Consider the following 16,039-nt stretch of genomic DNA (forward strand, 5'->3'; position numbering starts at 1 on the left):
AAAGCAAGGAGACTCCCACACTGACAGAGGGAGATGGACATTAGATAGAAGAGCCCAGGTCAGGTGCAGGGGCTAACGCCTGCAATCCCAGCACTGTGGGAGGCCAAGGTGGGAGGATCGCATAAGGCGGAATTTAAGACCAGCCTGAGCAACACAGTGAGACCTTGTCTCTATAAAAAAGAGAAAAATGAGCCAGGTGTTGTGGTGGTCCCTATAGTCTCAGCTACTCGGGAGGCTGAGGCAGGGGAATCACTTAAGCCCAGGAGTTTGGGGCTGTAGTGAGTTATGATCAGGCCACTGCACACCTGGGCAACAGAGCAAGACCCTGTTTCAAGGGAAAAAAAAAAAAAAAAGAGAGAGCTGCATTAAACCAGTTTTGAAGAATGGATAGCATTCTGATCTTAATCCATTAGGGGATAGTGTGAACAAAGGCATGGTCGCAGGAAAATGCTGGAGCCTGAAGGAAGAACAGCCACCTGGTTCAGGTGTAGCATAGAGCACAGGAGTGTCGGGGGAGGGAGGCTGGGCAGAGCAGGAGGGTGCTGAATGCTCACCAAGGAGTTTCACTTCCAGGCCATGCACAATAGTGCCCCAAGCCTAGTTCATTGCTAAGTGCTAACTAACGTCTTCCAGGAGCACTGTAAGTAGGGCTTGGAATTTGTCTTTTAACTTGGGATAAATACATAAACATTTTTGATCATTGCTTAATGCATTAATGATACAAATTTATCCCTTCTGAAAATATTTATTTAATCTAAGACTCCTTGCACTTGCAGATTTTCTGGATTTCAGGGCCTATACACTTCTCTGGCTCTTACATAATTTTCCGGTCAATAGGCCACAAAGGGCCATCCACATGAGGAAGAAGCCTTGGGCCAGCTGAGTGTCCGCCCGGTCTGAGAAGAACAGCCCTTGTGGTCCAGACCAGGGCTGCCCAACATTGTACTTCAACAAGGAAGTCAGTGCAGAAGAACCAGGGACGGAAGAGAAAGCTCTCCCACCTACACGCTGGCAGAAAGGGATCCTCTGAAGTTAGCAGGGCAGGCTTGGAGGCCAGGATGGGCTCGGCAGAGTCCTGCCACCTGCCTGAGAGCCTGTCTTTCCCCTGCTGCATGAGGGCAGATACTGCCTGCCAGAACATCAATGCAGGTAGTATCTGCCCTCGTGCAGCAGGGTAATGAAGGGCTCCCTGCACAGAAATGAAGCAGAAATGAAGGGGGCTCCCTGCACGGGCGGTACCTCGAGCAAGCTGTCACCCACGAGGGCTACAAGCAGCTGGTGTGCCTGCCGCTCCCGCACCAGGGCTGCATTCTCAGAGGCGTACATGGAGGTGAAGTCAAACATGGCCACGTCAGGCTGCCCATAGTGGTTCCTAGCAAAGTCTAAGCATGGCAGCTTGTAGTTAGTAGCGAAGTCGGCAGCTTCCCGGGCATAGGAGAGCAGGTTGTCTTGGTTCACGTTCTCCGCACACAGCAACATCTCTGTGTCGATGTAGTCCTGGGGAAGATCAAAGCACAGTGAGGCTACTGCCCTCTACAGGGCTAACGTGCAGACCCACTTGGCAAAAGGACTTGGGATGGATCTAGACAGTGAGGTTGATCAAAGCAAAAGTAGAAAATCGGAGCCGACGGAACAGAGGAAGCCAGCTGTGAGGGTTAGCATGAGTGTGATTAAGCATCAGATTTAGCGTTGAGCTTCCCGGCATCCAGGGCACAAGGGAAATGTGATATGTCACAGGGCTTTCCTTATCCGAAAGAAGGAAGCATAGAAATTCCTCAGGGGTGGCAATTTTTTCCTGGCACTAAATTCTAAAAGATCTGTCTCATGGAGGAATTTCAACAGAGAACACCGAGAGTTGTAATGAACAGTGTCCTTGATAACAGTCTTGGAGCAAGCAACAAGCACATTTCACATGGCTGGTTCTCACAGCAACTTCCAATACAATTAAGAGATAAAGGGCACCTCAGTAAGTGCGACTTTATAATGAACTGAGCTAAGCTAACGTGGTCCAGACATGCCGTGTTTAGTGGTCAAACAAGACCAGGAAGAAAGAGGCACTCAGCAGAACTCAGATTTTCTCTCCAGAATCAGTGACCCCTTTTCTTGACAGACCTAGGGCTGCTCAAAGCTTGGCTTTGCTTTTGGTGTTGACTTCCCTGTTGGAGGTGGAGGACCCTGTGTTAGAGGTCTAGGAGATCCATCCTGCAGGGATAGTGGCAATGAAGCACAGGATGTCAGGGATTGAAGAAAGCAAGAACATATGGAACATCCCAAGTCCACGCTGCTCATTTTGTGGCTAAAGAGACTAAAGAAACCACCTTTCTCAAAGGTGACACAAAAATCATAGACACCTGGGGGTGGGAGGCAATTTTTCCTGGCACTAAATTCTAAAAGACCTGTCCCATGCAGGAATTTCAACAGAGAATACAGATTTTAGAGTCAGCAATGGCAACAGGTCTACCTCTGCGGCTTATTAGTTACAAAGTTGGGCGAGTTATTTAACTTTTCTGAGTCTCCATTTTCTCATTTGTAAATTGATCATAACAAAATCTACTTGACAAAGTCACATGGAGATGGGATGAGACTGTATGTGTGAAATCCCTAACCCCATGCCTACATGTGGGAAGTGCTCCATGAATGGCAATTCCTGCCCCCAGTAATTCACGATGGCACAAAACATGGTGTAGCTGAAGCACAGCCCAGATCCACCCGAGGTACCACCATTGAGAGGTCTTAAAGGGATAGTTTCATCCACAGCCACCTATTGTCTTAATTTCCTGAATTGCCACAATTTCAAATACCCTGTTCTGGAAATTCTAAAATTGCATCTGAACCATATCACCCACATTGTGCCCAGCATTGACCTGGGAGCCCGTGTCCAGGACAGAGGACCTGTTACCTGGTGTTTTGTCTGATCCCTTTTGCTGCTGTCAGACGCTCCCTTCCGTCCCCGGAGGTGTGCAGAGAGATGAGGGATGAGTGAGTGGGAGGTGTCCAGCACACCCCTCCTCAAAACAACATCCCTGAAGGGGCTGGGTAACATTAAAATGCCTGGTGTTGAGGCCTGCCCGGGAGCGTGGGGACCTGGCAAAGGGGACAGGCCTCTGGGCTGGGCCTGGATCAGAGCCCACATGACCGGGGGCTGCCCTGGGGCTCTTGAGGGGGTCCCAGGTGAACGGGTGGACAGCAGGAGGCACTGAACCACAGGGACAGGGTAAGAACAGGTTGAGAGGGACAAATGTGGGGGAAAGAGACAGGAAACAGGGATCTAAGTGAAGTAGGCAAGCCCAGGAGTCATCCTGCATTAAAACAAAGGAGGGATGGGAATGCATCTGGGCCCACTCGCCTCAGGCCTGTGGTACAGAGAGGTGGGCAGTGGAGAGGGAAGCAATGAAAATGAGCATGAGAAGAGCAGCCTCCCCAAGTGTCACCCTGGGGAGAGGCTGGAAGTTGGCAGGGTAATGCCCGTATGCTCCACATGGGGGTTGGAGGGCATCGCAGTGGGAGGCCGCGGGTCAGGCACCTGTCCCCTGCCTCACCCATCAAGCAGCTAAGCTTCCCCCATTGTGCCTAGAGCAGGCCTGCTGGCCCAGGAATCCCAGCCTACACATGAGCGGCCAGCAGAGGCAAGGTTCCAGGAAGATTCTGGGATGAGTCACCCTCCTGGTGGTGAATAGAAAAATAGACACAGCTGGGAGCCCAAAGGTATTCTGGTTTCTGGAGAAGAAACTTTATTCCCCCTTTATCAACCATTCAAAGAAGCCCGGAGAGTAGTTGGAATAGATGGGGAAGCAGGAAAGGGGAACTTCTTACTCATAGGTCAGTCAGTCGGTCAACAAACATTTACTCAGCATCCTCTGTTGTGTCTATAGGAAGATGCAGAGGATTTGACATTCTCTTGTAAGTTTAAGTGGCTCAGAGAAGATGGGCCAGGCAAATGCTACGGAGTGTGCCTGGGAGCTCAGACCACAGCTGCTGGTCCAAATAGGCATCCCCCATGTCCAGCCTAAGGCCTCTGCTTTCTTTTTTTTTTTTTTTATTGTTGGGCATTCATTGAGAGTACAATAAGCCGGGTTACACTGATTGCATTTGTTAGGTAAAGTCCCTCTTGCAATCATGTCTTGCCCCCAGAAGGTGTGGCACGCACCAAGGCCCCACCCCTCTCCCTCCTTCCCTCTCCATATGAGGACAATTAATGACAATTAAGGTCATGGGGTGGGGGGAGGAAAAGGCCTCTGCTTTCTATAAGAGAGTTCCTGTTGTGTACCTCAAGACCCCTCAGTGCCAGCTCAGGAGATGCCCTTCAGTCCTTTAAGGGAGAGGCAAAGGCCTTGGTGAGGACACCCAGGGGCCTAGAGGGGCTCTGGCATTACCAAGGAACCAAGTGTCCATGAGAACATGTCACTGCCTGGGCAAATGGCCAAGGTGACCTTCACATCCCAGGAGGCTGGGGTAACATGAAACATGAAACCCATCAAACTTTGCCTGCCTGCCCGGCCCCACCTCTGCCAGGTGCCCACTGCCCCTGCATCCTCTGACTTAGGCAGCTCCGGACTGAGGCAGCGCCTTTGAGAGGGATGCTTGTGGGGCAGGGGGGAAAAGGGGCTCCCTCTCCCCTAGACTGGCCAGTTGGCAGGAGGGCACCATATGTTGAAGCCCATGGCCCATAGTGGGTAGGGGGTGCTTAGCAGCTTCACCCAGCCCATGTCCATAGTCTCCACTCACAAGCCAGGTGCTCAGCAAAGACCTGAGCTGAGGGGGAGGTGGCCCAGGGGAGGGCCGGTTACTAATGCTGCCTGCAGCTGCCAGCGCATGCAGGCGAGAAGCTAGGCACATTCTTCTCTGATGAGCAGTGATGAACGGGCTCCAGGCTGGCACGCCTGCAGCAGGCTGACCTGGGGCTGCACGATCCTTATCTTGAGGATGCAGCAGCAGTGGCTGTGATAGCAGGGGCTCTGGAAGGGCTGAAAACCTGCCCCACACTTTGCGTGTTTCTTCTTTCCAGCCTTGTCTACGTCAAAGCATGAAGCAGCAAAGCCATGAAGTAGAGGCCGGGGAGCCAGCAGGACAGAAAAGCAGGTGTCCAGACAAGGCTGAGAAGTCACAGAGGGAGTCTACAACCCACCATGTGCCCGCACTATGCTCGGTGCTGTGTGTGTATGGGTGCATATGTACGTGTGTGAGTACAGCGTGTGTATGTGTTTATTTGTTCCTTCTGAGAACCCTTTCAGAAGTAAACTGTCTTTCCCATTTTGTAGATGACACAACTGAGGTTCACCCTGCCAATCCTGAGTTAGTATGTGGCTTGCGACTTTCTGACTGTGTGAAAAGTTAGTTTCCCCCCATACCATGATGAAGGTTCACAGGGGTGATATTCACAAGTGAAAGCATCTGGGACAAAAAGACTTTACCTGCCTCCAAATGACATGTAACCTCCCAGAGAAGGGCAGGGCTGAATGAGTCTCGGGCAGGGAAGGGCTTAGCTGATGTACGTTAACACCACCAGGTACCCTCTGCAGAGACCTCTCTGCGTGAATTGACGTGGACTTCTTTATCCAACACTCGTACAACCTCAGGGCAAGGAAGGTGGTGGGCTGGGGGCCCCTTCCCTCTTCTCTCTTTGCTCAGTTTCTGGTAGGAAACTGCTCCCACAACTGCTGATGCTGCCAGCCAGGTCACAAAGGGAAAGACAGTTGGGAAATCCCAGCCAAGAGGTACGTACGTTTTTGATGACACCTTTGTCAAGCAGGCTCTGCTTCTTGGCTGTCATGACAAAATAGTGGGTGCAGTCCTTATAGTAAACAATGTTCTCAAGATCAATCCCTGAAAAGAGAAGCGTTCACGGACTCAGTATTTCTTGCTTGTACCAACCGGGCACCAGAAACTGTACTTTGCCTCATTGCAGGTCTCATTATTTATCCACAGCATACTCATGTTAGACAAGTTTTTAAGACATAAAAACTTTCTCTTTTCTTGCTGGAAAAGAGAAAATAAAGTGCCAGAATTTACCCAAGTCAAGCAGCTAGCTTTTATTGTCCCATTAAGACATTATTTCTTTTAAAACTCACAATGTGCATAGGGATTACAGACCTGTATTTCTAAGGTAGAGCTAGGTAATTGTTATAGAAAGGCCAAGTGCCAGCCATGGTTATGGCATCTAAGCAACAACAGAGCTGGGATCTGACTCTTAAGTCCTGTCCACCGTGCTATCCGTGTGGCCACAGCTGCCTGGAGCTTCTGAGAATTCTGCAAAGATTATGCTAAAGAATGTTTCTACCATTTCCCTATTTACATGTAAAAACCCAAGTTGGGGTGGTAGGAACAACTCAGGTTATGTGGCCAAGTTGTATTTTATTGCCCTTTCCACCAACCACAAAATATTTTGTAAACTAGGTTTCTGCATTTAAAACCCAAACTGTGAGAGGAGCGGTTAGCTCTCTGGTTCTCAAAGGGTGGTCCCTGGCCAGCAAGAGCAGCAGCAAAGGAGAGCTTAATAGAAATGCAAATTATCAAGGACTCAGCCCAGACCTACTGAATCAAAACCCTGGGGACAGAGCCAGAATTCTGTGTTTTACCACGTTCTCCAGGTAGGCTGAGTCACCTTCAAGTTTGAGAAGGCCTGCCTCAGTTTATTTGAAGGGAGAGAAAGGAAAAGACACAGGGCACGGTGACAGGCCAGCATTCAACACAAGGCGTGCTGGGTAACCATAGCAACAGCTTTATTACAGTTAAATAGGAAACAGCCATCCGTGCAGAGGGCCCCCAGGAGAATCAGAGGAAATTCACAGCTGTCGCTGTGTGAGGGCACCGCTGTGAAACAATGGCTAAAGGCGACAAGCACAGTGAGCTTAAAGGAAACTCTCGGAAACATGTGGGAAAACACACTCAATGTCCTGTCATAATTTATATTTGGTGGTGTAAGTATTTATGTTCTTAGTTTTTGAAGGGAAAGGAGGGCTGGAGCACTCTTAAATCATTCAAAAACACAGTACATGCTGGGAGGAAAGATTAAAACTTTTAATAAAATGATGCAACTGGGGTGCAACTCGGAGGACCATGTGAGGGGCACACATTATTGCAGCTAGCAAGAGGTGCAATCTTACTCCCAGTTCTACAAAATAATCTGAAAGAAAGCGTTTAACAGAAGCAGCTTTATCTATAACAGTAAGTAACTGAAAGGCCTGCATCAGAGGTCAGCAAATTTTTCTGTAAAGGGCCAGATAGTAAATATATTTAGCTTTATGGGCCATATGGTCTCTGTCACAGCCACTCATGGTGGAAGTGGCCGCAGACAACAATGCACATAAACGGGCATGGCTGTGTCACCATCAACCTTCCTTTTGCACATTGAGATTTGAATTTAATATAATTTGCACGTGTCACAAAGATTATTCTCTTGATTTTTTTTTCTTTTCTTCAGCCCTTTAAAAATAGAAAGCCATTCTCAGCCCAAGACCATACAAAAAACATGTGGCCAGCCACAGTTTGCCCATCCCTGGTTTAAATGTTTAGGCCGTGACAATGTGTCTATTTGATGAGACATTCTGCGGCCCCTGGCCCTTGAAACGGACCATCAGGAAGATCATGTAAACACTGGCGGAGGAAGTGACACTGGCTGAGGAAAGCTGAGAGCACAGATGCTATGAGCGGAGCGAGAGCCCTGTGCGAAGTACGCAGGTGGAGAGCACAGAACAGGGCCCCATTGAGAATGCTCCTGCATGAGGGGTCAGATCGTGGATGATTTACTTTTGCTATAAGGATTTTGTTTAACACTGCCTTTTCAAAAAGAAGTATATCTTTTTAGTCAGTTAAAAGGAAAGGAAAAACTCTGGAATCACCTTCGCTGGGAACGGGTGATGCATCCCTCTCCTCCACGCCCCCTGTTTTGTTTTCCCTACCAAGCTGTCACCTCCTGATGATACGCCGCTTACTTGCTTCCTGACTGCCTACCCCTCTGGAATAACATAAGTTCCAGGAGAGAGGGATTTTGTTTTGCTCACTACCCTGTCTCAGGCCCTGGCATGGAATAGGCATTCGGTGAATATTCTATCCTCTAGTCCCATGGCTGGGTGACAACGGATGTCAGGAAGCGTCACGTTCCCAGGGTGGCCCTGGAGGTCCTTCCTGAAGCAGTGCGGCTGCTGCACTGCACAAAGGCACCCAGGTTTCTTCAGATCCCACCCGCAGGTGCTGGCTCCTCCCCAGCATGCCCCCCAAGTGTCACAATAACCTCGGATATGGTGTTAATCTCTTGCCTTAAGGTGGTCTGTGGATAGTCCTCACTGGACAGGGAGCCGCTCTGACCCTATAATGCTGAGAATTGGCATACAGTGGGCACTTAACAAATGTCAACTGTGCAAATCTCTACTATTGCTTTCCATGCACAACATCCAGAATCTTCTCTCAAGAATCTCTCTTGTCTTTGAAGGAATTCTGCCACTAATCACCTGTCCTAAGCCTCTACTCCATCAGAGTGAGTTTCTCCAGTTCCCAGAACCCAGAAAGGCAGCATGTCCCTCTGTGAACTTTAGAAACTCTGGACAGTGGCCTGGCTGGGAGAAAGGTGACGGTCCTACCTGTTTCTTCTTTAAGGTCCTGAAAAAATTTCTGATTGAAGATGAAAGCCACACCACTAATCTCTTCCACCTTGGCCTCAGCTGTGCTGTTTCTGTTTATGAAGTTGGCGGTGATTGCAATAGCCAGCTTCCCACGGAATTCTTTTCTTCTGAACCCTGCATGAGGAGAAAGGAAAAAGTGGGTCTATCTTCTGGATTTGGTATAAAAACTGAAAAAGTACTGAGAAATCTATTCTCAGATGCCCCGCTCCCCCAGCCCATGATGACAAAATTCTGGATTTCTAGAGAATAGGAACAGAGATGTCAAGTTTCCTTCCCAAGGAGGAAGCATGTCACCAGGGTCTTTTGAAACCAGTGGAACTTTGTCCTCTTCTAAAATGTCTAGGTCCTGGTTGGGCCTCAACAAACTAAAGACTAAAGTGATCTTTCCCAATAGGTCACTGCAGGGTTCATCCTTTGAAAGATGTGTTAGGCATTGTCCTTAGATACACCATGAGAGACTCACTGCAGGGTTCATCCTTTGAAAGATGTGTTAGGCATTGTCCTTAGATACACCATGAGAGACTCACTGCAGGGTTCATCCTTTGAAAGATGTGTTAGGCATTGTCCTTAGATACACCATGAGAGACTCACATGCACTTTGAACTTAAAGGGTGAGAACTACTTTTTTAGCATTTTTCATGTTTTACCCCCTTTGAAAAGTAGGATTATTCAATTGAATTTCTGCAGGACAGAGGGTTTTTTGTTTTTGTTTTTTTTTTTGAAACAGAGTCACAAGCTGTTGCCCTGGGTAGAGTGCCATGGCGTCATAGCTCACAGCAACCTCCAACTTTTGAGCTCAAGTAATCCTCTTGCCTCAATTTTTTCTATTTTTAGTAGAGACAGGCTCACTCTTGCTCAGGCTGGTCTCAAACTCATAAGCTCAAACAATCCATCCACCTTGGCTTCCCAGAGTGCTAGGATTACAAGTGTGAGCCACTGTGCCTGGCCTGCAGAACAGAGATTTTAACAAGCTTTCTTCGTATCTCCTATTGTTGTGGGTTTTATTATGTCCCTGAACCCCTGAAGGTTATATGCTGAAGTCCTAACCTCTAATATCTCAGAACTTAACTTTGTGATTTGGAAATAGAGTCATGGCAGATGGAATGAGTTAGTTAAGATGAGGTCATACAAGAATAGGGTGGGCCTTGATCCAATATGACTAGTGTTCTTATAAAAAGGAGAATTTGGAAACAAATACACACAGTTAAATCACCAGGTAAAGTTAAAGGCAGAGTTTGGAATGATGCTTCTGGAAGCCAAGGAACACCAAAGATTGCCAATAAACCATGAGAAGCTAGGGCGGGGCCTGGAATGGATTTCTGACTCACAGCCTCAGAAGGAAGCGACCCTACAGACACCTTGATCTTGGACTTCTGGCCTCCCACAGCTGTAAGATAACACATTTCTTCTGGTCAAGCCACTTAATGCTTGGACCTTTTTTAGGGCAGCCCCAGGAAAGACATATCAATTCCCAGGGACCAGAACTCAGTACGCACTCAACAAATACACAATGTATTCCATCTACTGACAGAATTCTAACTTGCAATTAATTTAGCACTCATTCTTCAGAATTCTTATTGTTTTCCATGATGTATATTAAAATTGCTTTTGAATGGCAGTGGCTTGCAGGTGGATCACAGCACATAGTCTCTTCTTAACACAGCATCTCCCTCCTAAACCCTCTGCTGGCCCCTGACCATGCCTGCAGCCCTGAGTTCCCCCAGTCCCAGGCACACTGTGCACTTTGCGGGACTCTAGGTGCTGGTCTACAGGTGCACACTCTCCTATCACCACCCTCCTCAGACACCTTGGGTAAGCTCCCACATAGCTCCCACCACATACTCCAGCCTCACGCTGATTCTCAATTGCTCTGTTAAAAATCTCTTTGACTGAAAACCTCAGCTTTCTGTTCAATACCCCCCCCCGTCATCCTTCATTAGACATTTTGTCAAAGGATCAGAAATGACCATTCATCTCTAGCCTAGTATTTCTCAGCTGGGGGTGACTTCATCCCCAGGGCCACTTAGCAATGTGCAGAGATGTTTTTAGTTGTCACACTTGGGGGTGCTCCCCATGTCCAGTGGGTAGAGGCCAGGGACGCTGCTGAGTGCCCTACCGTGCACAGGATGCCCCAAGATGGAGAATTAGGTGGCTCCAAGTGTCACTGGTACTGATAATGGGAAAGCCTGCTCTGGGCCACTCATCTGGTCCTGACTGTCTCAAAGGGCTCCATCCTTCCCAGCCTTCTTTCCATGTTCATGAAATGTGGAACTATACTCAAGCTGGCAGTGGAGTGTGGATTTCAAATATTCCAACTTATACTTTTAGTAAACCAGCAAAGTGACCATACATTTTAATGGTACAACATCCAGATTGGCAGCTTAAAAATCCCCTGTCAAATGTGGGTTATCAAGATTGGGGAGGTGGGTGTGGAAGGGAAGGAGGGCGACTGGCCAACAGCCCTGGCCGTGGGGCAGTGGGGAAGGTTCTGCATCAGGTAGCCCAGGTATCCTGAGTTTTCCAAGCCCCTTTCAGAAAGTATGTCCTGCCCTCAGAGGACATGTCCCCCAGGCAGGCACGAGCAGTCTGTGACCCTGAGGGGTAAATGCAAAAAGGAGGACTGCTCTTCATCTCAGAGATGCCACCGTGGCCATGCTGTGTGCAGCCTGTGGCCTCTGGTTAGCACCAGTGGTGTCAATTAGTGTCACCTGCGGCCTGATTAGTCTTAGAGCTGGGGTGGAGGTGACTGGAGTGCTTCCTGGCAATGGGGTTTTCCCCTCAACCTGCCTGGATCTTACTCCAGGAAGGCACCCTGTGCTCCCAGCTTTGGAGCTCAGAGCGGCACACCTGTTACCTGGACAGTCTGGCAAGACTCACCTAACTACCAAGCAGTGGGTGTGCCTCAAAGTTATGAAAAGAGACGGGCTCCTCCTTCAAGTATAAATTAGTAATATTGTACTTGAAAGTAAACTACCACCACTCATAGTAGTAGTTTATTCTAGATGTTTATTTATTCTAGATGAAGTAAGCATGGACATACTTATTAGCACCCAGGCTTGCACATCAGCAGGGACTCAATAAAGGGATGATGGTTTTTCCAGGGCACTTTATAAAGCATTCTTACATACTAGTCCTGTCTCAGCCCTTATAACAACACTCTGAGGGCATTCTGCTATTTATAATTGAGGAAACCAAAGTTCAAACAGGATGAAATGGCTGTCCTCTTCCCATCCTGAGGATGGGCGGAGGGAGGGTGATAGGTGGGATTACACCTGCAGTGCATCTTACAAGGGTACACATGAAACTTAGTAAATGTAGAATATAACTGTCTTAACACAGTTAATATAACTGTCTTAACTAAGAAAATGCCAGGAAGGCTGTATTAACCAGTGTGATGAAAATGTGTCAAAACTGCTTATAAAACCAATGTATGGTGCCCCATGATCACATTAATATACACAGCTATGATTTAAAATAAAAAAATAAATTAAAAAAAAAAGAAAGAAACGGCTGTCCTCTTAACGCTGAGCCACACAGGGGGATGGGCTACTCTACTAAGGAAGGATAGGACTGTCTGCCCCTCTATCAAGACCCCCATCCAGCTGTGGTGGCTGCCCTCTTGCCCACCTTCCTCCAACCTTCTTGGACGCATCCCCTCCCATTCCTATCCCTCTATCCCTGCTCCAAGAAGACTTTACCTTCCAGGGTGTTCCTGCGGCCATCAGCACCAATGATGACATCAAACTCAAACTCTGACAGAGCATGGTCTACAGGGAGAAATTCTGCCCGCCAGCCGATTTCTACCAGGACAGAAAAATGACATGAGTTGGCAGAGATGGAAAGAGTGTTTATACCCCTTCTCTGTCGGCCCCAAGAAATGGACTGTGCAATGAGGTGTATGCACCCCAGGGAGAGCCTCCAAGGGAGAGGCCAAGAGCAGGCCCGATTCATACTCCAACCTGGACCATCAGTCCAATCCAGGACAAAGCAAAGCAGCGAGGCCGACACGGTGCCTGGGTTTCCTGGCCTTCGCTGGGACCCTGTCCTCCTTGCTTCTCAGACTAGTCTCGCTTGCTCCGGATTCCCCTGAGCACATCCCACCATGTTCTCTTCATGCTCCTCACATTCTTCCATGCCTTTTATTGCTAACTGACCCAAGAGAAGGTACAGGGTGTGATGAAATCAGCTTTAATTTCTATCCTCAGAATGCCCAAAATGTTCTGTTGAATAACATGCTGCCTTTTATAAACACATTTTCAGGTGAAGCCTGGCTGCTTACACATAATTAAGATTTAGCAACCACTGGAGGTCTGAATAAAGTTAATAGCACACTCTGAATGCTAAATAACAAATGCTGTCTCACTAGAAGAACTAACTAGAGCCTCCCCTAAATTCTCAAATGTTCTGGGCAGAGGACGGGAGAAATCACAGATGCACCCTATGCTGAAGATGACCAGGTGTCTGCCACTGAGCTGGTCCCAGACTCTAAGCCCTTCCGAGGCAGCAGCAGGTTGACAGTAAGGATGAAGCAGGGGCATCCTGAGCCACCTCTCTTCATGGTGTATAAAAGATCAGAGTTTCGAAAATCATGTAAAAAAAGAGAAACAGTATAAAGGAAGACATACTTGTATGAGTACGTTTTATAGTTTATAAATTATACCTCAATGAAGTTTTAAAATATCATATACCGAGAGTGTCTTAAATCTTGTGTCAGAGTTGCCCTAGAAGCTTCATTTCCTTTACTGGACTTTAACATATCTAAGGGTACAGACAAGTGTATCCACATCTCTGCATGTGAAGACACAAACAGCTTGAAGAACATGTGAATGAACTTCATCAAACAACCAAATCTATGTCTTTTACTTATTGGACAGATTTCAAGCACCAGAGTAGCCTTCCCTGGGGGCAGGGCAACCGGGCTGTAGGTTTAACAGCTTCATAGTAAATCTCCTGGGAGCTGACAGCATTAGTGGAAAAGGGTAAAATATGCTTCAGCAGAATTACGCCAAACAGCTCCTAATAAAAATAACTCTAACGGAAACATCCTCTGAAAGCTATAAATGTGATTTCCACCTTGCGATATCTGATTTCTAGACAGAAAAAAGGAAAATTATACTGTACTTTGATTTTCTTGATCTTCTGGAGGCTCTAGAACTTTCACAAACTCCACATTCACATGGATTTCAACACCCAAAATCAGAGCCACCTTGAATAGGATGAGCTGCAGTTGGCGAATACCTGTTAGGAAGGAAAAGGGAAGGGAAAGAACAGTCAGGAGCAAGGATTTAGCGCCTCCTGCACACAGAGTGCTACACAACCACTGCTGCTTAGGGATCTGGGAGCACAGCAGTCTATAGCATTGATCATTCTTGGGTACTAACCCTGGGCCCACACTCTTGTGTTTTCTCTTAACCCCTACTGTAGCCCTTTGGGATCATTATTATTCTCATTTCACAAATGAGAAATTGAGGCTTAATGAGGCCAAGTGACTTGTTCAAGGTCACACAGTAGCAAGATGAGAATCTGGACGCAGGTCTGTCGGGTCCAAGCCCTACTCTAGCTGGAGGCTCCGTGGCCAGCCTCCTTCCTGAGCTGGGCTCTGGGTTTGGTAAGATAAAGATGGAAAGAGGAGTAGACAGTGAGTGAAGGCCCGAAGTCAAGTCATCGATCAGTGACTCATTATATGGGGCCTGGCCCTCAGTTCTTAGTCACCAGGGTAAGGGGTGGGTGGGAAATTCTCCCGACAAAGCTGGTTTGTGGCTGTCCATGTCCCAGTTACTCTCTGAAACCCTCCCGATGCCTGGAACCTCATTTCCCTAGTTCGTCTGCAGCCATTCAGCACAAATGCACATGGCTTCAAGGATTGTCCTGCAGAGTGAGTGAGAAGTTCTAGCCTTCTGTGGGCCCCTGAGTATTTAGTGGGCCTAGCACAGCTGGCATTTACTGAGCCAGGTGCCAGGTGCCACGCTAGGCACAGGAGACATGGAGCACGCCCTCTAACAGAGGGAACATAGGAAAACAGAATGGATGGAATACGGTGGGGTGGGGTGGTACAGCTATAACAGGGCCTGAGCTGGAGTCCTGGGAGCCAAAAGAGGAGGAACCACAAATATCAAATCCCATGGAGAGATTAAGGACTAAGTAGATGGCAAGAGGCCAGGGCACTTGGCAGTCAGGAAGCATCTGGAGACCGTGGTAAAAATCTCTTTAGCATGGTGGGTGGGAGAACTCGGACAGCAATGGAAGAAAGTGTGAATGGAAGTGTAGACTTGGTCTACACTTCCTCTTTCTAGAATAAATACTGTGAGGCAGGGGGAGGTAACAGTGAAACAACAGAGGGCAGGAGGGCCAGCGTGAGGTGAGCAGGAGGAAGACTCCGTGATGGGGCAGCGGGGAAGGAGGTGGCCAGCTCTGCTCTGACACAGAGTGAGCGAGGAATGGTACTTGGGTGGCGGAGGAGGGAAGCAGGGCTGGCCGCAGAGCACCGCCAAGGGCTTCTCTTTCCCAGAGTCAGGAGGGAGGCCATCTGCTCAGAACGAGGAGGCTGTGCTGGGGTTTGGAATGCACCAAGGGGACCCGGGGGAGGACCCTAACACAGGACACTTGGGAACTGCTGAGCAATGCTGAGCAGGAGGACATAGCTGGGGCTGGAGACATGCTGAGCTGAGAGGAAGCCAATCAGTGGGGGCTTAAAAGCCCCAATCCACCCACTGCCATGAAGGTCCTTCTTTCCAGGGGAGGCCTGACCTTGCCTCAGGGTTTCAAGTTCCTAGTCCATTTTGTCCCAGCACAAAATAGAGGCTCAATAAATTCTCCCTGCCTTCCTTGTCACTGGCACTGGAGCTGCCCCTGACAATGATCATGCCGACCATCTCAGTCTCATTTCTAGACTCCTGCACACCGCAGTGTTTCCAAGGACTAGGGGTTACAGGAGAGCCCCACGAAAGAGGAGCAAGCGGGGTCCCTGGCAAGAAGCCAGCCCCACTGCCCAGGGCCCTCGCCAGGCCTGCCGGCACCCAGCTGCGTCTCTCAGGCAGACTCATTGGCAATGTGGTGCTCAGTGCTGTCATTCTAAATTGGTAACCGAAAGACAATCATCTGTGGGTGGTGGAGAACACGCTGAAAGCTGATGCTGCAGCTTTCTGGGCAAATCCAAATTTCTTTCTGCTGGACTCCTGGAATTTTCTCATCCCAAAGCGGGAATAAACTTTGAGGCCACTGCTGGTAAATTCTCCTGTGTCTGAATAAATTACACCCCGTGTGGCTGATAATTCTCTCCAGCCGTTACCACCCAAACCCCAGACCCTTTCCCATCAAGTCTTGTCCTCATAAGAACATGGTTCTCAGGGCTCTCACCCACCACCCCACGGAGAACATGGGTTGAGAGAAGCAGCTCAGATCCTAAAGTCTGGGGACCACGG

The 16,039-nt window shown here is 48.5% G+C and overlaps 1 protein-coding gene across 10 annotated transcripts in view; it reads right to left on the minus strand.

Moving 5' to 3' along the window:
* MICAL2 (microtubule associated monooxygenase, calponin and LIM domain containing 2) overlaps nucleotides 1-16,039 on the minus strand; it is a 231,702-nt gene that overhangs the window by 120,933 nt on the left and 94,730 nt on the right. For all 10 annotated transcript variants that reach the window (XM_053560668.1, XM_053560664.1, XM_053560667.1 and 7 more), the window contains exons 5-9: nucleotides 13,740-13,856; nucleotides 12,317-12,418; nucleotides 8,577-8,732; nucleotides 5,723-5,823; nucleotides 1,240-1,497 (exon numbers count right to left, since the gene is read on the minus strand). In XM_053560668.1, coding sequence (XP_053416643.1) covers nucleotides 1,240-1,497; nucleotides 5,723-5,823; nucleotides 8,577-8,732; nucleotides 12,317-12,418; nucleotides 13,740-13,856 — 734 coding nt within the window. The remainder of the gene's footprint in view (nucleotides 1-1,239; nucleotides 1,498-5,722; nucleotides 5,824-8,576; nucleotides 8,733-12,316; nucleotides 12,419-13,739; nucleotides 13,857-16,039) is intronic.

Source organism: Nycticebus coucang, chromosome 14 (genome assembly GCF_027406575.1).
Source record: "Nycticebus coucang isolate mNycCou1 chromosome 14, mNycCou1.pri, whole genome shotgun sequence".
Lineage (NCBI taxonomy): Eukaryota > Metazoa > Chordata > Mammalia > Primates > Lorisidae > Nycticebus > Nycticebus coucang.